Here is a 26632-nt window from a genome sequence, read left to right as displayed (position 1 = left end):
AAGTGTGTAAAAATATGTGTAATATTGTTTAAAAACTGAAAATGAGTTGTTTAGAGGCTGTTTGGATGAGTAATTTCCATAACTCATAACTCTGTTTTCAAACTCATAACTCAAAAATGGTGGGACTTATAGCTGAGAAGTCCGTTTGGCACCACATAACTTTGTTTCCAGTTTTTTATTTTCATCACTCAATTCTCTGATTTTTGAGTTATGAGTTATGAAAACTAAAAACACATTTTAGTTGTTTTCAGTTTTTATAACTTTGTTTTCAATGGCATTTTTGTAATTAAACACACATGGAGGGACCCACTAGTCAGGTCAGCCGCACCTTTTGACCTTTTTTTTTTTTTTTTTTCACTGGCTGGGTTCTCTCTTTCTTTCTTTCTTTTTTTCTTCTTTTTTCATTGGTCTCCGCTGGTTGGGTTCTATTTTTTTTTTCTTTTTTTTCTTCTTCTTTCACTAGTCTCCGTTGGTTGGGTTTTTTTTTTTTTTTTTTTTTTTTTTTTTTTCACTGGGTTCGGTGAGTTTGGGTACTGAAAAAAAAAAAAAAAAATGCTGCACCGAGTGACAAGTATGGGCCCTCAAACAATGTAAAAAATATTGAGTGATGGTGTCAAACGGGTAGGATATTTTAAGTAATGAGTGATGGGTGACGGAAATTAAAAGTGATGAAAAAAAAAAGCATCCAAACAAGCCCTTAACAACTCTCCCACGGAGCCAAAAAAATCCCGCCAAATTCTTAATCAGATTCAGAAAGTTCACATTTTTTTATTTTTTATTTTTTATTGGAGAAAGCTCACATTTCAATTACAAACAAAAAGCACTCATCTGGAAAACTTGTTTCACACACTCTCTCTCTCCCTCTCCGATCCCTTCGCAGTGTTCTTCGAATTAGACGTCGTTGTCTTCCTGGGCAAAACGATTCGTTTCGATGGTATGATCATTAATCACTCCCTTTCAAACCCTAATCTCATCTCTGATTTGTTAACAATTTGGGATTTATATTTTATTTAGCTTTTGAGCTTTTGGTTGATGTATTCCGATATAGTTTATAATTACGACTTATCAAAAAAATATAGTTTATAATTATGAACCCTAGCATCCATTTCTCTGTCCGTACATTACTTGCTCTGTTTGGTTGCTGAGAAAATCGAGCAAATTATGATTTTACTAATATTCTGAAATTTAGAAAGCAAAAGGAATTTTCTCAGTTGAGTCGGATACAATTACTCGGCTTAAATGAGCTACAGCGTTTTTTTTTTTTTGGAAACTATAATTAGATTTGATTAACTAGTTTTCTCAGCTACCAAAACAAGGGATAGGGGAATTTCATTGGATTCTAGTTTTTATTTATTTTTTTTATTAATTTTCATTTTCAGTCCTTTGGTTAATTCGTTGAGGCTATATTGTCTGTTTAGTTGCTAAGAAAATCTAGAAAATTATGTTGTTACTCGGAAATTTAGAATGCAAAAGGGATTTTATCGATTGAGAAAATCTAGCAAGTTCTCTCACTCTCTCTCTCTCTCTCGTTGGAAAGTGTAATAGATTTGATTGACAGATTCTTCTCGGCAACCAAACATAGTGATATTGTGAATTTCAATGGAACTTTAAGAATATTTAAAAAAAAAAAAAAAAAAAAAAAAAAAAAGGAGAATTGCTTTGCAGTCCTTTGGTTAATTCTTTGGGGCTAGGTTTTGATTTTATGTTTGATATCAAATTCTAGTTTGCTTACAGGAAAAGAAATTAAAATAATAAAGCATTCACGCACTCCATGTTTGTGAAATTGATTCTCATTTCAGGGCTAACATATCTATCATTTCATTTACTTATTATTTGTGTTGGTTCTACTTTGAAAATAAAAATAAAATAAAATAAAAAGTTTTAACTTCTCGATTTTGGTACTCCATGATAGCGTATTTAATGAACTCTTCTTCATTTGTGGTGCAGTCTAAGAAAAGGGGTCTTTCATTGGAAGAGAAGCGTGAGAAGATGCTTCAAATCTTTTATGAGTCTCAAGACTTCTTCCTTGTGAGTTTATTGTTTTGTTACGGGTGAAGCAATTCTATTTTTTACACGTAATCTTGTTTTGGGATAGAAGTGCATTTACTTTTTGACACAATTGTTTTAAGATGCAAACTTCCCTTTGAAATTACTGGTATTTGTCACACATGTACTGGACCATTAAGGAATGGAAAAAGTTTGTCTTTATCATGTTGATTTATGAAATTTTCTATTACGTCATACAGTGGTGGCTATATCTTTGTAATTTTATACTTCTATTTTATTTATTTTTTAATTCAAGCAATTACTTACATACCTTTATTATGAGAAACTTGCAATGTTCATATTTTTGGCTGATTATTTCAGCTAAAGGAGCTTGAGAAGTTGGGCCCCAGGAAAGGTGTGATTAGTCAGTCTGTGAAAGATGTTATCCAAAGTTTAGTGGATGATGACCTTGTTTCAAAAGAAAAGATAGGAACTTCTGTAAGTGGCAATTTTTAGATGGTCTTTGTATGTGCTATGTAGCTCTGTGGCAGATAGCATGAGATATCTTGCATGAACAAGTAAAGTTTGCAGATATTTTTTAATGAAAGATTATAATATTTTACAAATAATGATTTATGTCTCCATGATATGGTATTCATAATTTTGAAAATTTAGGTGTACTTTTGGAGCCTTCCTAGTTCTGCTGGAAATCAGGTGAATTTTTAATGTTTTGCTTGTTAACCTCTTTGAGATTTTTGATTGGTGTCAGTTTTCTAAAATGTATTGATGTAACTTCATTTTATTATTCTGATCTTGTTGACCAGCTGAGGAATGTGTATCACAAACTTGAATCTGATCTCCAAAGCAGTAAGAAGCGGCTTGTAGAACTAGGTGACCAGTGTGATGCATTAAAGAGGGGACGAGAGGAATCTGTGAGTCCATTTCATCCCGTCCCTCATTAAGGTTAAGGATGAAGTGTTTGTCTTTGTACATCTGACTCTAAAGCTTTAACAGGATGAACGTGAGAAGGCCTTAGCTGAGCTAAAATCCATTGAGCAAAATTATCATGTGCTGAAGGTTGGATTATATCCAGCTCCCTTCAAAATGCATCAAGAAACATAAATAGTTTTTTCGAGTTTGTGATTACAATTAATGTATGTTTTCAGGATCAGATGGGACAGTATGCGGATAATGATCCAGCTGCCTTTGATGCAATGAGTTAAGAAATACTTATACTTCAATTTTCATGCTTAAACTGTGGTATAAATTCACCTTTATCAAATCTAACAATCAACATTAACTTATGCATACTGATCATTTAATAAATCTGTTGGCAGAGGAGGCAATTGAAATTGCCCATGCAGCAGCTAACAGATGGACAGGTTTACATTCTATACAAGTGTTTCTTCCCCCCCACCCCCACACACACACACAAAACTCTCCAGTGCATGGTGAACTCTAATAGTGATCTTCTTTCATTTTCAATGTTACGGGCTAAAATTCCATAGATAACATCTTCACACTGCGGCAGTGGTGTTCAAACAAGTTTCCTGAGGCCAAAGAGCAGCTTGAAAACATGTACAAGGAGGTAATATTACTTGATTATTATTATTATTATTTTCAATCTGCATGTTCATATACTTGCAAATGGTGCAGACAAATAAATCCCACCATTTCCCTTCCAGCATTGGATGGTGGCGTTCCTACTTCCTCTTCCTTGTGTATGGGCTTGCTCACTCGAACTGTGTTAATTTGAACAATAAGCTTATAGCTATTGTTCTGATCCAAACACTCCATGGCAATTGTGCATCCAAATTTTATCAGATTTGTTTTTTTCATAAATGAAAAAACATGGAGCCAACCACAACATATAACTCCCTGACTCAATGCATCCTGCACCAAGCTTAAGGCAAAGCAGTGAAGCTTTATCTTTTTTTCTTAGTATAAAAGGACACCTGTTTTTTTCCCTGGCCATTCCTCATTGATTAGACTGAAATGAAAGCACACCCGTATTTTTTAGGGAGTTTTCTATGATTTCTGTTTAATTATCCTTGTCAACTGCAACTGTAAGCATGTGTTTGAGGCTAGTAACCTTGTTTGACAGGTTTCTCTCTTCTCTCTGATGTCATGCTTTTAAATCTAAATGCAGGTTGGAATAACTGATGATTTTGACTATTTGGAGTTATCAGCAGTTCCACTCAGTGCAGCTGCTGATTAGAAGCTTGATGGCCAGTTTTTATGGACAGGGAGGGAGAGTAGAGGCGAGTTGAAGACAGTTGGCCGGAAATTGCAACCCCATCCATCCAAATTGGCCATGAAGGAAATCATAAGGCAATGTGAAGTATGGCTTATATTTCTTTTTAAAAATTGAGCACTACTTCACAAATTGGCACCTAGCCTTGTGACCCTTTCCTAAAGGTTAATGTTCAATGAAATCAAACAGTGTTTAATTCTCAATGTTGTAGAGCTAACCTGTGAACATTTGATTGAATGGAAAATTTCTTGTTTCTGATGGCAGCCTCTCTTACACTCTTATACCTTAATATATAAAAAATGAGAGTTATTCTACATTGATGAGTTTCACTCCACATGATGAAAATAAGTTTATAGATTTAATGAGTACTCACAAGTCACATCCTAGCGTAGTACACTTATTGCTTGAAATTCTTTTAAAATTTTCATAATCCCATTTTCCAAGCAACATATGTGGTTTATTCCTTCTGTATTAAATATGATAAATAAGTTAGCATTATGCCAATTTTATTGTCATTCTAATAAGTAAATATTGATATCTCATATCACTAAATCTAAGTCCATATCCTTTGTACTCTTTGCTTTTGCTTAACTAGACATCAAGATATTATCAAGCAGTTTCAGTATCATTCATCCCAAATATTTAATGGCGGTGCCTTGTCTGGGCCCTCCATTCTGAATTCTGAGACGAAGCCTATAGTCTTTTTTTTGGTAAACTACGAAGCCTATAGTCACTACCTAAAATCCTAGAAATTTGAAAGGCTATAAATGGATGTTAAAATCTAGTATAGGGTGATTTTGCTATTAGTATATCATAATATTTGTCAACTGTGACCATATTCGATGCTACCAGAAAGCAAATTGTTCACAGAAGCTGACCTCTAGCCCAGGGGGGTTGCTCTAAAATCTGAAACCGAGAATCATGGTAGCATGTCTGGCCCCATCCTGCTGATTTCTGAATTTTGAGACCAGGACAAACCAATGGTCACTATCCAAATGAACGGCTCAATGATCTCTGAAATTTTAATTTTTGAAAATCTCATCTATTTACAACTCAAAATAATTGAGGGTTTTTTTTTTTTGGGGGGGGGGGGGGTAATTAACATTGGATTTCAAAATAATTGAGAATATTCCACAACTCATATCATATATGCATGTCATGTGGCCGTGGTAACTGGTAAGTAGGAAGAATAATCATTGATTGGACGAGGTCCCTCTGTAAACAGCTCGACAATGCCTGGAGTCTGTACATGCATCAATTATTGGCCGTACACGTGGCATAAACCAACGGCCCAAATATGGTTCTAAGACCCCTGTTATATTACGCCCATTACAACCCCAGAGTGGCCTTCTTTTTCTGAAAGATTCTCCTACGCATGGACTTCTCTTTCTTTTCCTCTTTATAAACCCAAAATGTTATTCAACCCCATTGAGATTTGAGAGGCAGAGAGAGTTTTCTCTTTTCACTGAAGAAGGATCCTAGAAAAAGAAAGAAAACACACATAAGAGTTTCAGATTCGACTACAATGGAGATGTTTAGAGTTCAATTTTTAGTAATGGCTATTCTTGCAATTATTTTGGCATTGGCTGTACTTTCCATCAATGCACAGAGCCTTGCACCTGCGCCTGGCCCTTCAAGTGATGGTTTCTGCTCCTTCTCTCTCTCTCTCTCTCTCTCTCTCTCACACACACACACATACACACAAGAAATAAATGTTGTTAAGGCCTTAAGGGTTATGCTCCTTTCTTACGAAATGGTTTGCAAAGCAGTCTCATTCTGATAACATATGGTTGGTTGTTGATGTTTATATAGCAGGGGTAGCAATTGACCAAGGAATTGCCTACACGCTGATGGTGCTTGCTCTGTTACTTACCTATATGATTCACTGACATCTTCAATAGAGCTGGACAGAGTGATAGACACAAAGAGAGACAAATGGAGACAAACACAGATGTGATCTCATGCTTGAAAATTGAAATGTTCTCTTTCTTGTAAACCTCCTATTCTTTCCAATTAAGATTTTATTATTTTTTTTCTTTTTTCTTGTTTAAGATTGTTTAGCTCTCTCTCTCTCTCTCTCTCTCTTCCGAAAAGTCACATCGTTTGTTTTCTTTTATTTTCTTATTCTTTTTTTCTCATTCTCATTCCGTTTATTATGGTCAATAATAATGCTTAACCCCACCCCAATCCAACTACGTGGTCACCATTTTGATTTTTGATTAGACAATTGACTGTATCAGAGATTGAGCAAGACTTTTTTTTTTTTTTTTTTTTTTTTGAGAAGGAAAACCCGATAATATTAAAAGAACAAGGCTGAAGAATCAGCTATTACAAAATGGGAAATGTCTCTTGGATAGGAATCCAACCAAACTAAAATAGGAAAACACAGCCTAGCTCTCTGAGCCAGAGCATGAGCAACGGAGTTGCCCTGCCTGCAGACATGAGAGACCGAACTACTCACAAAGGAGTTTACAATACAGAGAAAATCACGGATAAGATGGCCACCTGGAGCGAAGTCCCAGCCACCCCATTGAAGGGCCTTCATTACTTGCTCCGAATCTCCTTCAAAAGTCACCTTATCAAGGCCCAGGTCTTCTGAAAAGAGAGCAGCCCTTCTAGCAGCCAGCAGCTCTAAAACTTCCACAGACGGAGGTTTTTTAATCTTTTCTGCCAGAGCAGCCTTAACCTCACCAACAGAATTTTGCACAACCACCCCAATCCCCGCTTCACCAGATTCATTAAACATCGCACCATCAAAATTTATTTTCCAACCGTCATCAGCAGGTGGACTCCAAATTTTTGGAGCAGAGTCACGGAGCGTGGGAGAGCTTTTCTTAAGGGACTTAAAATCATGCACATATTCACGTGCAAAACCAGCTATCTGGTCCAGCGGCCTAACACTCTCACCAACCCGGGTCTTATTCCTATGAAACCAAATCGACCATGTCGTCGTAGCAAACAAAGGAATCAGCTCCGGCTTTGTGAAAACCAGAGCAACCAGCTCTTTGAAAGAAGAAAAGATCAAACCAGACCTGAAGATCCAGCCAAAGTCCCTTCTCCAGACCTCCTTGAGATCGTTACAACTCCATAGAGAGTGGAGCAGGTCCTCCTGAACACCTGCACAACGGTTACAACTCGCATCTAACAATATTTTACGTTTGACCAGATTGTCTTTTGTCGCTAGAGAATTTGTACAAGCCCGCCAAAGGAAATGTTTTATTTTTCCGGGAACCTGAATTTTCCAGAGTTTTTTCCAAAACATTCTATCTCCGAGATTTTCTTGGTTCGTGTTTTCCATAGAGTCTTGACCTTCACACAGCAAGCTAAACCCAAATTTAACTGAGTATTTACCGGACTTTTCATGGGGCCAAATGAGCATATCTGGCTAAGGAGTTGAGCATAAAGGAAGAGCTTTTATCCGAGTCGCATTCGGGGGATGAAAGCAACGGTCAATCAGCTGAACATTCCACCAAGCCGAGACTTGGTTTATCAGCTCTGAAACCCTAGCCTCCGGATGGAGCTCACTCGAGGAAGAAACCAGAACTCCCTCACCGGTTGGAAGCCATTTATCCAGGAAAATTTTTACAAGATGTCCATTCCCCACTCTCCATCTAGCACCCTCTTCAATTAAGTGTCTGGATTTCAGGATGCTTTGCCAAGCATATGAACCCGAAGAAATAGAAGCTTCAAAAATGGAACCATGAGGGAAGTACTTCGCTTTGAAAACCTTGTAGAAAAGGGAATGCTCATCGTGAATCAACCTCCATACTTGTTTTGCGAGCAAAGCCTCGTTAAACTTACATAAGTCTTTAAAACCCAACCCCCCCTCTTCTTTAGATTTACAAAGCACCTCCCACTTCTTCCAATGAATTTTCCGACGGGCCCCCCATTGGCCCCACCAGAATTTTCGAATGAGTGCCTCAATATCTTGACATAGACCAACCGGAATCCGAAAGCAACTCATAGCAAAGGTAGGGATGGCTTGAACTACGGCCTTCAGTAAAACCTCCTTTCTGGCTTGAGATAACAATTTCTCCTTCCACCCCTGAAGTTTGCCCCAAACCCGATCCTTAATATAATTGAAGCTAGCTCTTTTGCGTCTTCCCACAAACGCCGGTAAACCCAAATATTTCTCATATTCCTTAATTTCCGGAACACCCAAGAGACTTTGAATTTGAAGCTTTGCCTCAGCAGAAACATTACCACCGAAGAAAATAGTAGTCTTATTTGCATTTAATTTCTGGCCCGAGGCACGCTCATACCTCCCAAGAATCTCAAAAAATTTTGATACATCTTCCACCCTAGCTCGGCAAAAGAGGAGACTACCGTCTGCAAACAAAAGATGAGAAATCTTAGGCCCCGATTTGCAAAGAGAGAAACCCTCAAGAGACTTTGCTGCCACCTCCTACTCAAGGAGACCATTTAAACCCTTCGAACAGAGGAGGAAAAGGTAGGGGGAGAGAGGATCCCCTTGCCTAATACCTCTAGTCGGAATTATAGTATCCGTAGGCTCTCCGTTCACCAAAACCGAGTAAGTTACTGATTGAACGCATTCCATAATCCAGCCAACCCACCTAGGATGAAAACCCAACCTCTCCATCACCTTTTTGAGGAACACCCACTCCAATCTATCATAAGCTTTGCTAATGTCCAATTTCAGAGCTAAGTGACCTACTCTACCCCTTTTCTTCCGCTTCATATGGTGGAGAGTTTCAAATGCCACCAAAATGTTATCCGAAATTGCCTTATCGGATTGAAAGGCGCTCTGGGATTCAGAAATAATATGGGGAAGGACTTTTTTCAACCTATTTGCTAACACCTTAGAAACCAGCTTATATAAAATATTACAGAGAGCAATAGGTCGGAATTCAGTAATAAACTCAGGATTTTTAACTTTTGGAATGAGAGAAATAAAAGTATGATTCAAACCTGGGATCAGACTACCAGAATTGAGGCAAGACAGCACTGCATGGACTACATCATCCCCAATATCACACCAAAATTTCTGAAAAAAGATGGGAGGCATCCCATCGGGGCCGGGAGCCTTTAGCGGAGCCATTTGCTTCAAAGCATTTTCTATTTCTTCTCGAGAAAAAGGCTTTATCAAGCAGTTATTCATATCTTCTGTCACGGCTGGTTTGATAGCCAAGACCACTTCTTCCACTTCCATCGGTCTAGAGGAAAGAAATAAATTTTTATAATAGTCCCTAACCATTTCCGAAAGGTAATCCTCTCCAGAAACCAGCACCCCCTCTTGATTACGAAGCTCCCTAATTCTGTTTCGACGAAACCTTTGTGAGGCTCTTGTGTGAAAAAATTTTGAATTTCGATCTCCGGAGATCATCCAATGCTCCTTACTACGTTGCTGCCACATTTTTTCATCAAGACGAAGTAAACCAGCCACTTCTGATTTGAGCTTCAAGAACCGATCCACATGCCTCCCCTTGGCTGCTTCACATTCAGCCATTTTTAATAACTTCTTTTTTTCCCCAATCTCCCTCTTTACATGGCTAAAAGAATTTCTACTCCAATACGTGAGGCTCTGTTGGCAAGCTTCCAGTTTTGTAACTACCACTTCCATAGGAGAGCCCCAGACATTTCTCTCCCAAGTCCGGATTACAATGTTCCTACATCCTATGTCCTCGAGCCACATCTGCTCAAAATGCCAAGGTCTCGAAGATTTTACTGCAATCCCTTCAAGACGAATACAGATTGGACTATGGTCAGAGGACACGCAAGTTAAAGTCTGGACACAAGTTGCTGGATGTAAATCATACCAATCCATCGAGCCCACTGCCCTATCTAACCTCTCCCAAACCATTCCACCGTTCGGAAAAGACCTAGACCAAGTGAACTTATTTCCCGAGTAACCGAGGTCTATTAAGTTACACTCGTCCAGCACTTCCCGAAATTGAACAATCTGACCATAAGGTCTCAGCCTGCCCCTACTCTTTTCATGCGATTTCAGGATTTCGTTAAAATCGCCTCCGCATAGCCAAGGCAGAGAGCACTGCTTGTAAAGCCCACGAATCAACTCCCAAAAAACCAAACGTAAATGAGTCGCCGGAGCTCCACTTAGTTACTCTTTCTTGCGTTCTTCTTTTAAAATTCTGTCATGTCGATATTTTCTCATGGGAAGAAAGTGTATTTTTTAGTTAAGTAGTCATATGGCAGAATCTTAAGAGGAGAACCTAAGGAATAACACCTAAGATACTGTACCTAAGTTTTGTCCTTAGCGATTTATGTAAATCATAGTGTCCACGTAACTATTATGCATTTTCAAAGGCAATCGAGATTAGTATAAAATGGATAAATACTTTTAATTTTAAAACTACATAGCAAAATATTATTCTTTAGAAACTATTTAATAAAATACTCTTATTTTAAAATTCGATTTTAGAGTCGGTCTGATTAAAGGAGTGAAAAAGTGAGAGGATAAAAGAGATTTAGTTTTCTCTCATTTATGTTTAGTCGGGAGGATGAAAAAATGGAGAGATGGAAAACTTATTTGTTTAGTTGAGAAGAAAAATGAGAGGATAAAAAATGAAATTGGTATAAATTTATAATTATATCCTCGTTAAATAAATAATAAAAAAGTAACACATTTTTTTATTAAAAAAAATTATGTATGGACACTTCAATTTTTTTTATAAATAGCACAAACCCAAAAATAAATAAATAAATAAAAAAGGAGCACAAAAACAAAACACTAAATTTGGAACTAGGAAAAAAAAATTTTAATTAAAAAAAATTAAAAAAAAAAAAAAAAACAAAGCCTATGTGCAAGTGCACATGGGTATTTTCGTCATTTACTCATCAGCCTTCCCCCCATCCCAGTTTTCTCCCCATTTTGGGGAGAAAAATTTTTGGTAAGCCTAGAGAGAAAACACCCGAACCCTACCATATCTTTGCCCTCTCCCCCTCCCAATCAAACACCATCCAAAAAAATTTCCCTCCTCATTTACCCTCCTTTTTTTTTTCCCCATCCTCTCAAAAATCCACTCTACCAAACACACCATTAGGAAATTGAGTTCTGCAAGGAACTCGACTTTCTTATATCGAATTCCATGTGTTCTGTGCCACGGTAGAGGTTGTTGACCTGGCATTTTTTATTTTAAAAAAAATGTCCACATAGAACTGGATTTTAGTATAATTGAGTTCTATACCTTCTTTTTTTTTTTTTTTTTTTCAAATGGAACTTGATTTCTATATCGAGTTTTTTGGAAAATTTTAAAAATAAGTAAAGTAGAACTTGATTTTCGTAAAATCGAGTTTTATACAAAGTGCCTAGCAACTCATTGGCGAGGTTGGCCTACCCGCGAACCAGTCACCAATCCCTCTAGAATAACAATGCCCTTCACATGCAATCTGTCGACTTGATTCAATCGCCATACAGTTGCTAGAGGCATTGTATTGAGCAAAACTTCAACCGTCTTGAGACTAACCTCATTACAATATATCCCACAAAATATAAGGAAATAAATTTATGGAATTACAACAAATTTATCATGGAATAATGCCAACAAATTAAAATGATATGGAAAAACATAACTTAACACTTTTACGTTGGTGATGCATATGGCTAAGGGAATATCAAAAAATATGAGCTTTGTAGACCTAGTGTAATTCTCAATGTGAGTTGTTATGTACCATTTTAAACAATATCTTAAACTATGACCCCTACCCGTCAGAATGAAGAAGACATTGTATCGTCTTGGAAGGTAATTTCTATGAAGTGTGTATTTTACGTTTTGTTTAAGTTAATGTTAGTACCGTTAATGTTTAATATGCAATTGATTCATATTTATGGTATCCTAAGTATGAATTTGTATTTTTCATATGTTATGTATCTAATTCTAGTGTCTAACTTGTCATCCTAAATAGTCATTCTAAAATATTTCAAATTAATATGTGATTGCTTTAAACTACAATGCCAGTTATAATATAAATAAGATGTGTCTTTGTTCCAAACATAATAACATTTACCTTGACCTCTTAAGTGAATACACCAGTGACATACATAGTTCTAATACAACAATAGTTCATCATAAATAGAAAGTAGAATGTAGCAATGGTGATCGGACATTCTCCTTAATTACGCAATGCCTTATACAGCAACATGCAAGGGTGCCACAAACATGATTACTCTTCATCTGACATCTCCATGTAATTAAGGAGAATGTCTGACATCAATTTAGACATATCTTCTTTCAATTATTTTTTGCTCTGATACGGTTCAATTCCCTACGAAGTCCATCTATAGTATCTTTGGCATCTAAGCTACAAGTCGACGAGGCACTTGCAACTTATAACCGACCAACTCCTCATAAAACATATCATGTTCACAAATTAACCAAGCTCACTCCTGCCTCATTGTATTGTGAACCCATGGACTATTTCACAAATTGGAATCAATTGAATAATTGAACTTATCTTCCAATACCTAGCAATAACCCATCACTGTGAACACATCACTTGGCCTGTAAATTGAATAAGGGGTAATTGCAGTAGACCCACTTGTGGTTTGGCCGGTTTTAACAAAGTCTACCTGTGGTTTAAAAAGTGTCACTTAACCCACCTGAGGTGCCCTCCATTAGACAGCTGTAACCCACCTCTCCCTTTTCACCGTTAAAAAGAGGGGGGTAAATAAGTCTTTTTCATTATATTTTATGTCTCTCTCCTCTTTTCTCTCCTTACTCTTCTTGACATAAAACATAAAAGAAAAATATCAAAAAGCAAGTCAAGATCAAATTTGTTTCATCATGTTTTATATACATAATTAGCACAAAGATTTATGAACGAGGGTGGACAAAGCAATTTTTCAAACCATAAAGTAATTTTACAAATTTGAGTTAATAATTTCCATTACAAAATGGGGTGCTCATTTTCTGGTTTGGATGAGCTATACGACACCATAAATGGAGGAAGGAATTTGTGGATCAATGACAACCAATTCAGGGTAATGAGGTAGGAAATTCAGCAAGAGTGGTTTCTCCTATGTTTTCTTGGTCAAGAAGGTGCTCGATGAATCTGCTTCTTAGCTTCTGCCTCAAGTGGTGGTCTATATTGGCTAAGAAAGTCAAGGACCTTTCTCATCTCTCTAGTCTATTCCCTCCTTCTTTTCCCTATTTAAATTTTTTGGGATTTTTGTGGTCTGGGTCATTTTGGTGTCTATCTGAAATTGTTGTATTTTGTTTTTATGAGCTTATAATTGGTTTTGTTTGGGGATTTTGTGATCAGGGTCATCCAGTTTTGAATCTAAATTCAACTAGTTTTGATTGTGAGCTCAAAAGTGATTGAATTGGATAATTTGGGCGAATTTTAATTTTTAAATGGTGGCCTTATTGGAATTTTTGTACTATGATTCAATACTATGATATGGGAATTATTTTGGAACTATGGCATCTTCTATGATGTTAGATCTTAAAATGTGGTAGCCTTGAATTCTTATGTTTTCTAATTTTCTTGGTGTTGTTGTTCTTTATTTTCTCCTTTTTTTTTTCTCTCTCTTCTATTTGCTTTTGGGATTTGATGATGATCCGTGTATGTAACTACATTTGCAGAACTTTATAGGCTATGATATTCGAATGAAAATGAGATTAATAATTTATGAGACTTTGTTATCAATCTATTGATATGTGAATACATACATATTCAATTATGCACTGTTGGTGTTGAAACTTTGGGATATCATTGTGGATTGTAGTAATAATTTCAGATGATGGATCTTAAAGTTCACAATGATGAAAAAATAGTTTTTCTTAAAAGGTTGTTAGATCCGTTTTCTTTTATGTTTTTGCCTTAAAAGGTACTTCTTCTTTTTTAACGGAAAAGGGAGAGGCAGGTTACGGCTGTCTAATGGAGGTCACCTCAAGTGCGTTAAGTGACACTTTTTAAACCACAAGTAGGCTTTGTTCAAACCGGCTAAACCACAAGTGAGTTTACTACAATTATCCCTTTGAATAATCCACTAACTCCGGCTGCAATAACATCTCAAGTGAAATTAATGGCGTACATCAACAGTTGGTAAATAATATAAAGCTGCATAAAGTGGTACACAAAGAAAACAAACATAAATTAATGTAATACTACATGCATTAAATTAAATGCTGACATTGACATGTGGTAAAAAAAAATGTAAATATTTGAGTAATCGTATGGATATATTATGGACCATGCCTAGCCCTGTGTCAATGAAAGATGGGTTTCTGCTAAAGTATGCAGCAAATGTGTCGTGATAACTAACTCAAAGTGATGTGACATAACCACATTCGAACTCCATTAAATTTAGTTGTCATTGATGGACATGATAACTTGGTCACATGTCATAAATACTACACACAATGTGAACTGTCACTGTAACCTTGTGAAAAAGGGGAGTCATGTTCATCTATTGTTTTACCAGCCTATATCAACATGACCACACAATCACTTTCAGTCTGATGACTCATAAATGTTATAATGCTTAGACCATGAGCTGAGGTTATAAATGTGCCAAAATTTTGAATGGTTTATTTGTAACTCCACCAACATCTTAGGTTGAATAAGATATGAGTTGCAACACCTCAAAATCACATCATTTTGCAAGAAAAAAGTTTGGATGTAGTTCGACATGTGCATCATTAGAAATTTCAATAAAGCAACAACTACAAACATACATTGACCACAATGGAGTGACATGGTTTGGAAAGAATATATATTTCGTTAATGTTCTAATATACTCATACAAGAGTATAGGGAGTGTTAGACACATCATGGTCAGCAAACCTAGACAACTGAGTACATATAACACCACCATAGAACAACATAAATAAACCATCGTGGTCAATGTTATACCAAAAAATGTGTGAGTCAGAAGTTCATTGTAGATGGCACAAGTTAAGAGTTCCAAAGGCACATTTAGCCAAGTTCCATAAATTTATTTCCTTGTATTTTGTGGGATTTATTGTAATGAGGTTAGTCTCAAGACAGTTGAAGTTTTACTCAATATAGTGCCTCTGACGACTGTATGGGGATTGAATCAAGCCGCCAAACTGCATGTGAGGGGCACTTTTATTCTAGAGGGACTAGCTACTGGCTCACAGGTAGGCCAACTCGCCAATGAGTCGCCAAGAACTTTATACAAAACTCAATTTTACGAAAATCGAGTTCAACTCTTTTTTTTTTCCAAAAAACTCAATGCTATAGAAATCGAGTTCCATTTTTTTTTAAAAAAAAGTACAAAACTCAATTTTACTAAAATCAAGTTCTATGTGGACTTATTTAATCGAAATGCTAGGTCAGCGACCTCCACTGTGGCACAAAACACATGGAACTCGAGTATAAGAAAATTTAGTTCCATGTAGAACTCAATTTCCCTAAAAATTGAGTTTTGAAAGAGGGGCATTTTGCTAGATAGTTTTAAAAGAAGGACATTTTGCTACATAGTTTTAAAATTAAGGGTATTTACCCATTTTGCCCCTGAGATTGACAATCTATACTAGAGTGCCGGTCATTTTGTTTAAACTTGGATGCAACTCGGTTCATGCCTTTCCCTCTAAACTTAGTCCTTGCAAGAAAAATCACACACAGAATAATATACGATTTTGGCCAATTTTAAGTTTACATCTATGGTGCTGTCAACCAAAATTTACTATCAATATTCAAAGTATTAGATTATAACCACATGCAATCAAGTCTCACAAATCAAATTCATAAACTCACATGCTTACACAAACAACTCATAAACCTCACAAACATAAATTAAACCTCTCAATGCAAACTAACATATAAACCTCACACTCACAATTTCACAATCCCAAAGACAATTGGGCCAATTCACCCAATAATTCTCACATAGAAATAGACAAACACTCAAATGCTCAAACTAATTTTTGAAAAAGACCCACTCCATGTTCTTGTAAGAGTATTTCTTCTCTCTCCATATAGGAGGATCCATGGGCAAAAGCCAACATTGCAACAATGTCTATTTATAAGCTTTCAATTCATTAATGGACAAGACTATTTATACCTAATTAATTCTTCAATAAGAAACTTTCCTTTCATACCAAGAAAAGTTCATTTTCTTCCACCCCAAGAAAACCCAGTAATGAACACAAATCTAAATAGGAATTTGAGTCAATTTCTAATAAGAACAAATGACAATAGTTCCTTGCCCTCTTCCCCATAGGAGCCCAGCTAGCTAGGACAAAACCAAAATTTTAGTATTAGGGGTGCAAAAGTATAAATTAAAAATTTTTGAAATTCAAGAATAAAAGAAGGCTAGAGTACACTTTTGATCCATAAAATTTGGGGTTATTTTCATTTCAATCCTTTATACTTCAAAATTTTCATTTTAGCAATTCATGTTTTATTCCAATTTTTGTAATGGCCCTGCAATTCATTTCCAGTAGTAATTTGACTACCCAAAATATGTTTTTTTGCCTACAACAATAAAATTTCTAAATTTAACGTCTTTTATAAGCTAGTATTTTATGAAATAGTTAAATATGAAGATCATTTAGCAGTCACATCACAAAGAGAAATCTATAATAGAGCCAATTGAAAACGAAATCAAACATGGATTGTTAGGGCAAAAATGTACTTTAGTTATAAGAGGAATACTAAGATTTAAGACCAAATTAATATTGGATTATAATGACATCATCAGATATTCTACGACTAGGCCTTGTCAAGGATCACACTCACTAATTTAGCATTAATAGAGCTGGCAACATCATAGAGCACATGATGTCAAATTTTTTAGTATAAAGAACCATTTGGATGCCAATGGTCGTGCCCGAAAGAAGATATTCAAGCAATCCCCAACCTGTAATTTAATATAAGGCTTATTCAAGTCTCAAATATCTATTTCCTACACTAGGAGCAATCCAGAAGAATTTTAGTATACCATTGTTGATGGCCATTTCGGAAGCCCAAGTGGAAGGGAGAAGCCCAGCAACACGGACAAAAAAGAGTTGGCAAACGGATAGAAAACCCATTAAGCCCAAACGGCAGGAATAATGGATCACAGACCCATGAGATAAACAAATGGGCCTTGAGGAAGTAAATGGGCTTAAAGGAGCCCGGAAAGAGAGAAAAAACAAACCATGGGCAGTATATGATGTGGAAAAGTGAGAATGGGCCACGGCAGGCCGAAAGTAATGAAAGCAAAAAAAGTAAGGAGTCGATGGCAAGCCCACGAACCCCAAGGATGAGGAATAATGTAATTGGGCTAGGGAAGCCCAAAGAATTTAGTAAAAGCCCATGGTAATGCAAAGTTAAGAAAATGGCCGAGGAAGCCCAAGGGAAGCAAACGGGCCCGAAATGCCCAAGGGAAACAAATGGGACACAGGAGCCCGCTAGTGATATAACAAAAGAACCAATGGCCTTGCTGGGCCATTAGGGGAAGAATGAATGGCAAGCCCAAAGAGGCCCAGCCAGATTAAGGCAAAACAACTTCGCAGCAGGAATGATAGAGTGATATGGCAGGAGATGGTAGCAAGAAAAAGGGTGGGCCGAAGAAAAAGCAAAGCCCATCATCAAGCAAGGCCCAGCCCTGAATAGGGCAAACCATAAAGGAAAGGGAAACCAGAAAATGGTCAAGAACGGACGGCAGACTGTGCAGGCCAACCACGCAGATGCATAAGCAGCAAGCAGATTTTAGACATACATGGAAGAGAGGCATGCGCAAGGCCCAGACCTTACCAGCCTGTACCCAGCTAATATAGGACACGGTGAGGTCATGGGTCAGAGGTAAGAGGGCATGGTTTGGCAGTGGGGAGAGGGGAAAACCTATTTTGAGGTTCCTACTAGGGCCCTTTTGAGGGAAGTGTCCTGCTAGGATGACATACCACCTAAAGGGGCAAAGTTGAGCTGGAACTACTAGGTGCATGCTATGAGAGATAGGGAGAGAGAAGGCACCCACACCGTAGCAGGAAAGGGTACCACGGCAGACAAACAAACAAAATAGCTTTCTTTTGTCTGGCGATAGGGAGTGGCACACAGACGGACCAGTGGTGGTCGACAGGTACACGCAGACTAGACGAAGGTGGTTAAGGGCTAAAATAGTAAAATCCGGTCACGGCAAGCACTATAAAGAGGCCCTTGTTGTGTACTAGAACAACAAAAAACACCACAGAATTGGAAACTTGAAAGCCAGAAAATAGAAAACAAGGATTAAGAAAGAAAAAAAGATAAGAAAAGGGGAATATTAGAAAAGAAGGAAAGAAAAAGATAGAGAGTTAGAACGGCAGGCATGCACCAATAGGTTGATTTCCTCTCTCCCTCTCAAAATCTTACTCACTACCAGAAACAAAGGGTGTTCTTGTGTACCAACCATTTAGGTTCGCTTCCCTCAATGTGATTAATTTCCATGGCAGGATCTCCCTGAGAGATTATTTACTTTGAGAAGAGGTGTTCTTTCCTCTCTGGTTTTGGTCCTGCAGATCAAACTTGATCTGATTTATTTCCTCTCTCAATCAACTCATATACTACCCACTTGTTCTCCTTATTTTTCTTATAAAATAATTGTTGTTAAAACTGTGATTATCTTTTTCTTAAGTAGGGATCATCTATTTACCTTAATAAGGATCTCAAAGTATTTGATTTTATCGTTATTATCATATCTGCCTGTCGCAACCCATTTGAAACAGCTCTACCCACTGTAAGTGTACTCCTGGTAGACGAGGTATAGTTTGCGCATAAGCCGAGTCAAGTTAAGTTGTAGTTGAATCGGTCTCAACTCCCATACTCAGAATACTCAGGCCCAATACCGTAGGAGGCAGCCCAGCCCACTTTAACCAAAAAAGGCCCACCACAACCATCAACTTTGGCTTTTAGGTATATAGTGAAATAGTATGGCCAAAAGGCTAGGGCACCACTGCCTTTGTATCAAAAAGAAGGGAAAAAAAAATAGATTGGTTTACCCCAGCAACCCAAAGAGACCCAGCTTAGGTAAAGAGAATTCAAATAAACTTCATGATATATAGCTCTCATTCCACAATTTCACCTTCTTCAAAGCCCAAAGCCGTTTATTTTTTTGGCAACAAACAACCTTCCAAGTTGCTTTATTAGCTCTAGAAGCCACGGCCACATGAAGTTATTTTATTTCTAATATACAGCTTTCATTACCTTCTTAGGGAGAATCAAGAAATTAGACAAAAACACTTGGATGCTAAATAAAACAAACTGGATGTTCTTGCAAAGGACATCTTAGAAGTTCAAGAAGTGATTATGTTCGTGATCTCCCATAAGGGCATGCAGTCCTGAAATTTTAACTTGACAAGAATAAGAGGAGCACCAAAAATACCACTCCAGCCTCCAGGCATATGACCTTTGAAATTTCGAAAAGATGTAGAATTTGGTACCTCAAATCATTCTAAACTCTGATGAAGAATCCTTCACTTTAATGAGATAACTAGCACACAAATACCTTTCAAAAAAAAAAAAAAAAAAAACTAGCACACAAATAAGATTAGCTTTTAAACTCATTAAGAGGATATTGATGACTAGATGAGTACGGTACGACTTGGCAATACATTATAATTGACACATTTATGCTTTACAGATGACAACTTGGCAATACATTGTAATTGACACATTTATGCTTTGCAGATGACAAGAATAACATAGACGTGTGGATACAAGTGCAATGCATGCAATTTCTGAAAAATTATAACATTATACAGAGAGCACAACATGAGTAAAACACCCTAAATGTAGTGTGTCTATACTTTCTAGTATAGCTCTTCAGTGTCGCATACTTCCAGCCAAATTCATATAGAAGGAATACCAGACCCTCAACGTACGTTAAATCAATTTTACAGCCTTAGAGCTTAAAATTGGCATGCACAAGCACAAACTTTAAAAGTTTGTGCTTACCCCTGCAGAAAATAGTTTTGTTCCTAACCAAAGCTACCACTCTTCTTTTATTAACCAAGACTAGACACCATGACCCCTTCTAAATGTATAATATTAATATGCCCATAATAGCGTTTAGGAGATCTATCTACCCAATGGTAAACCTCATTAAAATGGTACTAGTTTGAAAAATCATTTATTAAAATGTAGTGATATTTCCGACGCTTAGTTGCTGATAGCAACAGGACAGTACTTGCTTCATTTCATAGTATATAGCTCCACGATGATCTAAGATTATTGATTAACTAGGATAAGACATGAGAGAATCATTAAGTTATTGAATATCACCCGAACATTTAATAAATAAATTAAATGTGACAACTTGAAAGAAACAGACTCGTTTTGGAGCATCAAAGAGCAGATTACAAGTTTGAGTGGTGACTTCGTTTAATTTTGACGCCACCTTTATGTACATTGTCTGTTTACCAATCATCCGACACAGAAATCAGAATGCATGAAAGGGCAGAAATCTCCATAAGCAATCAGGCCAATTCTTTACATAGCCTCCCATCATTACACCCAAACAATATCTGCAAAATTCTGCCAAAACAATATTATAATTAGATGCCAATAGAGTATAATGACTGAACTGCACAGTGTAGACTTGTTTAAATTGTTTTAAAAAATGGCCCTAAATTATGAACAAAAAATTGACCCTTGCCTTATAATTTCAGAGTAGATTATACAAACCCAAACATCAATCAACTGCAATATTACATGCACTATGGAACTACTTATACTGCTTTAAAAGCATAGGTGAAATGGATAGATAATTAAATAGTAATACAAGAAAATTCGTAGGCTGCACTGGTCTAATGGATAGATTACATCATAAGATTCATAACAGAGTAAGAAGGACCTGCTTATAGTGCCATCTCAGCCTGTAGTGCAGCCAGTTCATCATCCTCAGCTGTAGGCTTTGGTGTAGGACGGTTTCGTTGAGGGCCCGCTGGGACCTGCACTGGAGCTGCAGGAGCAGTAGTTGCAGGCTTAAGAAGTTCTTCTTCCAGCTCAGCACCTTCCAGTTCTTCGAGTTCAGCTTCCAACTCATCCTGCAATGACAAACTTATAAACTTTCCAGCATAGAATAATAAGGATCAAATAATTGTAATGCATAGACAGAAGAACATGACTTCTTTTCTTTTCTTTTTTTTTTTTGGGGGGGGGGGGGGGGGGGGGGGCGGCTGGGGGAACCAATTAGGACCAAGAGAAATTGAGAAAGCATCAAGAGAGCAACAACCTCATCAAAATCGGCTGATGCACCAATTGGAGTAGACAATGCTTCCTGAATCTGTTTCATGTTCTCAGTCTGCTCATTGATCTCATCCATGGTCTTGTCCACGTCATCAATATTCCTGTTACATGAGAAGATGATTGCAAGTATGTCAAACAAAGCACTAATTCTATTACCACAACAAATATTTGTATGCAGCACATATAAGTATTAAAGTAGATAGATGAATTCAAAGATTGTAGTCTTAAAATATATTAATAAGATTTATGATTCTTTTTAGGGGTTGCGTCTCCCAATCAAGTGACCACTGGAATAGCTCAACTGACACATTCTAGTGTTTCCAACATAGACATCTAAGGTTCAATCCTCCTCCCTAATGCAAGAGCATCACTAGAAACTATTTCAATATTTTATTTTGGATTTTCATTGGATAATTTCAAATTTTAACGTTTTTATTTGTTTAGTTTGAGTTGATAGGGATTAAATTTCATGTTCTTAGATAAGGACTAGAAACAGTGTTCCCAATACACTCATTTAAGAATGTTTAGTCTAAGTATTTTAAGGGAAAACAATCTTTCCATTGAGGTATAGGACAAAACTTATGAAGTCAGCTTCTAAGCTAAAATCCAAATTGCATATCAGACCATGAATTCCAAGCATTGCCAGCGTTAAGGAAGCTGTCTAAAAATGTAAAAACAAATTTTCAGAAACATGCCAGTTTATACTTTGTATTCAGGAAAATATAAAATTACGAAAGAATTCAATAGACCCGAAAGAACTACATACGTTGCTTTCTGCATTGCCTTCATCGCAGCAGCTCCAGTTCTCAATGCATCTACAGTTTCAGTAGTTGCTTTTGCACCTTCTAACAATATCATCTGCAACATTGATAAGAAACTTTAGATATTAAAATCATTCCATGCAGCAATAAAACAGAAAACACACACCTTTTTAAAAAAAAAAAAAAAGTATAAAACACGAGTAGATATAAAATAAATAAGCATACCTGATCATGGATTCGCAATTGGAAATTCCCAAGCTGCTCTATTTGCTGTTCATATAGCCTCTTCCTCTTCAAACATTGTATAGCCGCTGCAGCACAAGTTAGCATTCAACCAATTATTATTATTATTATTTTGAGAATCATGCTAGTAAACATATTGTGGTTCAAAGTCCAAAACAAGTCCAAAACAATAAAGTCCAACCATATCCCTTGTTAGCAGTAATCTAACTTGGAAAATATCAAGAGGCTTTTGGTATCAAGATTCCGAAATTAAACAAACTAAAATAACTGTAAAACTTACATAAGAGATAGAATGACCGCATTACAATTACAAATTCATATAGCAAAAAAGTGATCATAAACTGTAATAGTGACCCAATGTAAAGTTCCACAAAAATTGGATGTGACAGAAACTTGATCTTTATACAGCTAATATTCTCAACTAAATTCCCTATACTACAGAACTGCATAGTCTTATACGGCAAGGTAGTAATGCAACAGCGATTCTTTTAAACCATCAAGCAAGTTGATTATTAGCTAATTATACTTAAAAAAAAAAATGCAACTTCTTATACTTTTATTGGAACACTATCAGTCCATCTACCATACCCCTTTTGTTCTTAGCTCTGGTGAATTCCTTTGCCCTTTCAACCTCTGCAGCTGCCTTTTTTAAAAGTACTTTCTCCTTTTTCTCTAGCATTTCAAGTGTCTACACAATTCAGGGAGTAAAAAGTTGAAGAAAATTAACAATCAATGTTATTAAAAATAAATGAGTAAACAAATAAATAGTAACAAAAAAAAAAGTGTCAATTAGCAAACTGATCTAGAGGATTAAAGTAATAATGCACCACCTAGAAGGTATCCGCACTATCTATGAAACAGAATATTTCAAAAACTTCAATTTGACAGCCTAGGAGTAAGAGTAGAAGGGTTTTTAGCAGAATTCAGCAGGAGTGGAAGAAGACTAACAAATTTTATTTTGTTCTTAAATCTTTTTATTTCCTCCCCACAACAGTGACAATTAGCTACTTTTTGAGCACTGAAGATTGTAAATTCTTGGGATAGGTAAAATTATCTTAAAACAAGAGAAAACCAAGTACAACAGTATAGGGCTAAAAATAAAAACCAGAAACCACTCCTAAAAAAACCTGAGTTGAAATGTGATTTGTATTTTGCTAGGCTTTTGTCCCCGTGACCGTATCTAGCCTCTGAGTCACTTTTCCTACAATAAACAGCAATTACAAGTTCACTGACCTAATAGCCGCTTGGGTTTCTCTCTCTCTCTCTCTCTCTCTCTAATTGCCACAATCAGAAGTTCAGGGACCAATTAGACCCCACCAAACACAAAGATGCAAAAATTTTGTAATTTAGTTTTAGTTTATACAGATAATTGAGCTTAGGATTTTGAGAATAGATAAAAGCATATTGTCAATGTAAACACAGCTTTTGCTTTGAGAATAGATTACAACATTTTTCCAGAGTTCCCAATAAAATCACAAAGGGAACAATCCTTATAACTGTTGCTATGTTTATCTTCTTGCAAAAAAATGAATAATCAACTTAAGCTTTATCATCTTTGCTCTTTAAAATTCATATACTTAACACATTTTCATCAAAACAAAGAAATTCGATATCTCCAATTATAGCATAACAAGACTGTAATTAAACTAAACAAAATCATGTTTCTCTATATCCCTATCCCTAAACTATTCTCAAAAATTGATAAAAACCTACCTTTACGACAACAAACTATAATCCAAATTCCAAAATAGAAATCGCATAGATCAAAATTACCAAATTAACAAAATACATATAAATCATTAAACAGTAAAAAAAAAAAAAAAAAAACTCGGGTTATCATTGATAATCATACCTCGTTTAATTTATCTAACGTGGAGAGAGCATTGGTTTCCTGTTTAGATTTTCCAAAAAGCCGGTTAAGCATGGTTGATTCTCAACGATTAAACCTTCCTCGATCTTCTGCAAGATTCAAACATATATATATATATATATATATTCGATCCAAGTGACAAACTCATTAACCGATCTTGCAAAAGACAAAACGGTTTAATTGGAACAAAGCCTAAGTCCCAAACTGGTATAATTGGAACTATCGTTGAAAATATTAATAATAATAATGAGTTTTTTTTTTTTAAAAGAGTATATATGAATTATTAAGATGTACGGACCTGTGAGATGGAGGTTGGAAATTGAAGAGAGAGGGATCGAATTGATCGATTAGGGTTTGGAACTGTAAATTTTATGTGTGAGAGTGGGAGAGAATGAGATTGGTTTTCTTAGGCGTGTTGTGTTAGTGTTGGAGTCTGATGGGGAAAACGAAGGAAGCCGCATTGCCTTTTCTTTTACGTCGCCATCGGCTTTCCACGTGGCGTCCGATGCATCGGTTTGTGAAGAGTAGGTCCCGCATGCCGACTGAGAGTAGACGGTGTTGGCTGAGTTTTTTTTTTTTTTTTTTAATTATTTTTTTATAAGATAAATGGATGATGACAACATTTTCATCATAAATCTCAAGTGATGGTCTGGCACATAGGAGTGTCAAAATCCACACAAACTTATGAACCTGACGCAACCTACATGAAGTTAGCATGTTATAGGCTAAGATTTTAATGGGTTTGTGTCACATTTGTGTTGACATGACTTATTTATTTATCTAGGAGAAAAACATGCTCCGTACTAAGAACCGTGCTCTCTTTAGTGAAGAGGAAGCTAAGCTTGAGCGTAGTAATAAGAAAGTGAAGGATGTACATCATGCCGGTTTCTCGACCAGCCATGAGAGTAGTTCTCATTCCTAGGGTCACTTTGATGCTCCTCACCGTGGTGTGAACTCATCCTTTAGAGACAAGCTCTTGGGAGAAATACCAGGGGCCTATAACCAAGCGTTTGCTTTTGACAAAAAAATGGAAGCCGATATAGAATCAAATGAGGAGATGGAAGAGCAAAGGGAAGGGTTCACAGCAGTTAAACTTTCTAAAGATGTGAAACATTGCATTAGAGCAGACTAGGCTAGCTCACTCATTGTCAAAGTATATGGGAGGTCAATAGGGTTCAATTATATCCAAACTATGCTTAATGCTCTCTGGAAGCCCACGGGTAGTGATGTTATTGACCTAGGGAAGGAGTTTTTCCTAACGTGGTTCAACTGCAAGGAAGATCATGATATGGTCCTCAAGAAAGGTCCATGGTTCATAGGGGAGCAGTTCCTATCGATAAGACCATGGGAGCCAAATTTTAAACCTTCAACGACGAATGTGTCTTCCAATGCAGTATGGATTAGTCTAAATGAACTGCCCATTGAATATTATGAAGTAGAGGTCTTAAAGCAAATAGAGAACTCCATAGGCAAGGTTCTTCGGATTGACACTCACACAGTTGCAAAAGCGAGGGGTCGTTTTGCTTGGCTCTGTGTTTAGGTGGATATAGATAAGCCATTGGTGATGAATATCCTGATTGGAGGCATCCATCAACCTGTTAACTATGAAGGTATACATAGACTCTGTTTTTCATGTGGCCGAATTGGTCAAAGGAGGGAAGCATGTCCATACACACTTCGGAGTTCTCCTAAGTCGGATAAGGATAACAATGACAGTGAGGATGTCCCTGTCAACAACTCACACAAAGGGTATGATTTAGTGGACCCCAAGCAAGGTAAGGCCCCTCGGTCTCCTGAGCAAGAGGACACATATAAACCATGGGTGATGCCTACTAAAAAACGACAAGGAAACAGAGGTGCAAGGAATAAGCCAGAAGGTAGCGGGACTGGCTACCTCAGAGTGAGTGGTGGGACCGCTTATTTAAATGTGGGGGCCAGAAGCAATCATATGAGAGTAGATAAAAGAAAGGCTGAAGAGGCCCATCCAATAAGTCGAGCTCAATCTCCTAAGGCCACGATGTCCACAAATAATGGATTGAAGAATATAGGCTACTCAAAGGGAGCCATTTTTCTCACGGATGCAAAACAAATGGGACAATTTAATCAAGGAGTAGCCATAACACAGCCCGAGAGTGCTTCGGTAAAGGGTAAAAAAGAATTTGCACACATATCTTTAGAAAGTGTAGTCGCAAGTCCCACGAACTCTCCAAAGCAGACTTCATTTGCCTCCACCTCAAACTTTAGCTATGGAACTAGCTCACGAGGTGATCCAGAATTTTTGTTCACATCCCCAACAAGGAACGAGATGGGCAATAAATTTGGAGGGAACAGTCATAGAAATTCCAGAGGTAGTTGTAAGAACCA

The 26632-nt window shown here is 36.8% G+C and overlaps 2 protein-coding genes and 1 long non-coding RNA gene across 5 annotated transcripts; 2 read left to right on the top strand and 1 right to left on the bottom strand.

Annotated features, from left to right (window-relative positions):
* Positions 1 to 762: 762 nt before the first annotated feature.
* Positions 763 to 4503, top strand: LOC126713668 (meiotic nuclear division protein 1 homolog). Of its 2 annotated transcripts, XM_050413498.1 has the most exons (10): positions 765 to 934; positions 1948 to 2028; positions 2368 to 2484; positions 2662 to 2700; positions 2811 to 2918; positions 3001 to 3063; positions 3153 to 3204; positions 3324 to 3368; positions 3495 to 3574; positions 4136 to 4503. In XM_050413498.1, exons 1-10 carry the CDS (start codon positions 932 to 934, stop codon positions 4202 to 4204), a joined length of 657 nt encoding a protein of 218 aa, XP_050269455.1. In that variant the 5' UTR covers positions 765 to 931; the 3' UTR covers positions 4205 to 4503. The 2 variants fall into 2 exon arrangements, with proteins under 2 accessions (XP_050269456.1, XP_050269455.1); XM_050413499.1 differs by lacking the exon at positions 3324 to 3368 and having other exon boundaries at positions 763 to 934.
* Positions 4504 to 5342: 839 nt separating this feature from the next.
* LOC126713669 (uncharacterized) lies at positions 5343 to 6275 on the top strand. The gene is made up of 2 exons (XR_007651395.1): positions 5343 to 5883; positions 6053 to 6275. It is a non-coding gene; the product is annotated as an uncharacterized LOC126713669 (long non-coding RNA).
* A 14134-nt stretch (positions 6276 to 20409) lies between these two features.
* On the bottom strand, positions 20410 to 24724 carry LOC126713666 (vacuolar protein sorting-associated protein 32 homolog 2-like). 2 transcript variants are annotated; one of them, XM_050413496.1, is made up of 8 exons: positions 24567 to 24724; positions 24251 to 24357; positions 22987 to 23086; positions 22381 to 22466; positions 22161 to 22252; positions 21381 to 21495; positions 21000 to 21192; positions 20410 to 20680 (listed from the first exon to the last, which is right to left on the bottom strand). In XM_050413496.1, the coding sequence occupies exons 2-7, from the start codon at positions 24320 to 24322 to the stop codon at positions 21004 to 21006; spliced, it is 654 nt and encodes a 217-aa protein (XP_050269453.1). In that variant the 5' UTR covers positions 24323 to 24357; positions 24567 to 24724; the 3' UTR covers positions 20410 to 20680; positions 21000 to 21003. The 2 variants fall into 2 exon arrangements, with proteins under 2 accessions (XP_050269453.1, XP_050269454.1); XM_050413497.1 differs by having other exon boundaries at positions 20410 to 20670.
* Positions 24725 to 26632: the final 1908 nt, after the last annotated feature.

Source organism: Quercus robur, chromosome 2 (assembly GCF_932294415.1).
Source record: "Quercus robur chromosome 2, dhQueRobu3.1, whole genome shotgun sequence".
Classification (NCBI taxonomy): Eukaryota; Viridiplantae; Streptophyta; class Magnoliopsida; order Fagales; family Fagaceae; genus Quercus; species Quercus robur.
The sequence above is the reverse complement of the archived record's forward strand: the minus strand, read 5'-3'. Positions and strand labels throughout refer to the sequence as shown.

Coding starts and splice junctions, on each gene's coding strand:
- LOC126713668 (XM_050413498.1), top strand. Junction 3,064..3,152: donor AAAATTATCATGTGCTGAAG/GTTGGATTATAT, acceptor GTATGTTTTCAG/GATCAGATGGGACAGTATGC. Junction 3,575..4,135: donor TTGAAAACATGTACAAGGAG/GTAATATTACTT, acceptor ATCTAAATGCAG/GTTGGAATAACTGATGATTT.
- LOC126713666 (XM_050413496.1), bottom strand. CDS start 24,322: ATGCTTAACCGGCTTTTTGGAAAATCTAAACAGGAAACCAATGCTCTC. Junction 22,467..22,986: donor CAGAGCTAAGAACAAAAGGG/GTATGGTAGATG, acceptor CTTGTGCTGCAG/CGGCTATACAATGTTTGAAG. Junction 22,253..22,380: donor AATTGCGAATCCATGATCAG/GTATGCTTATTT, acceptor TCAATGTTGCAG/ATGATATTGTTAGAAGGTGC.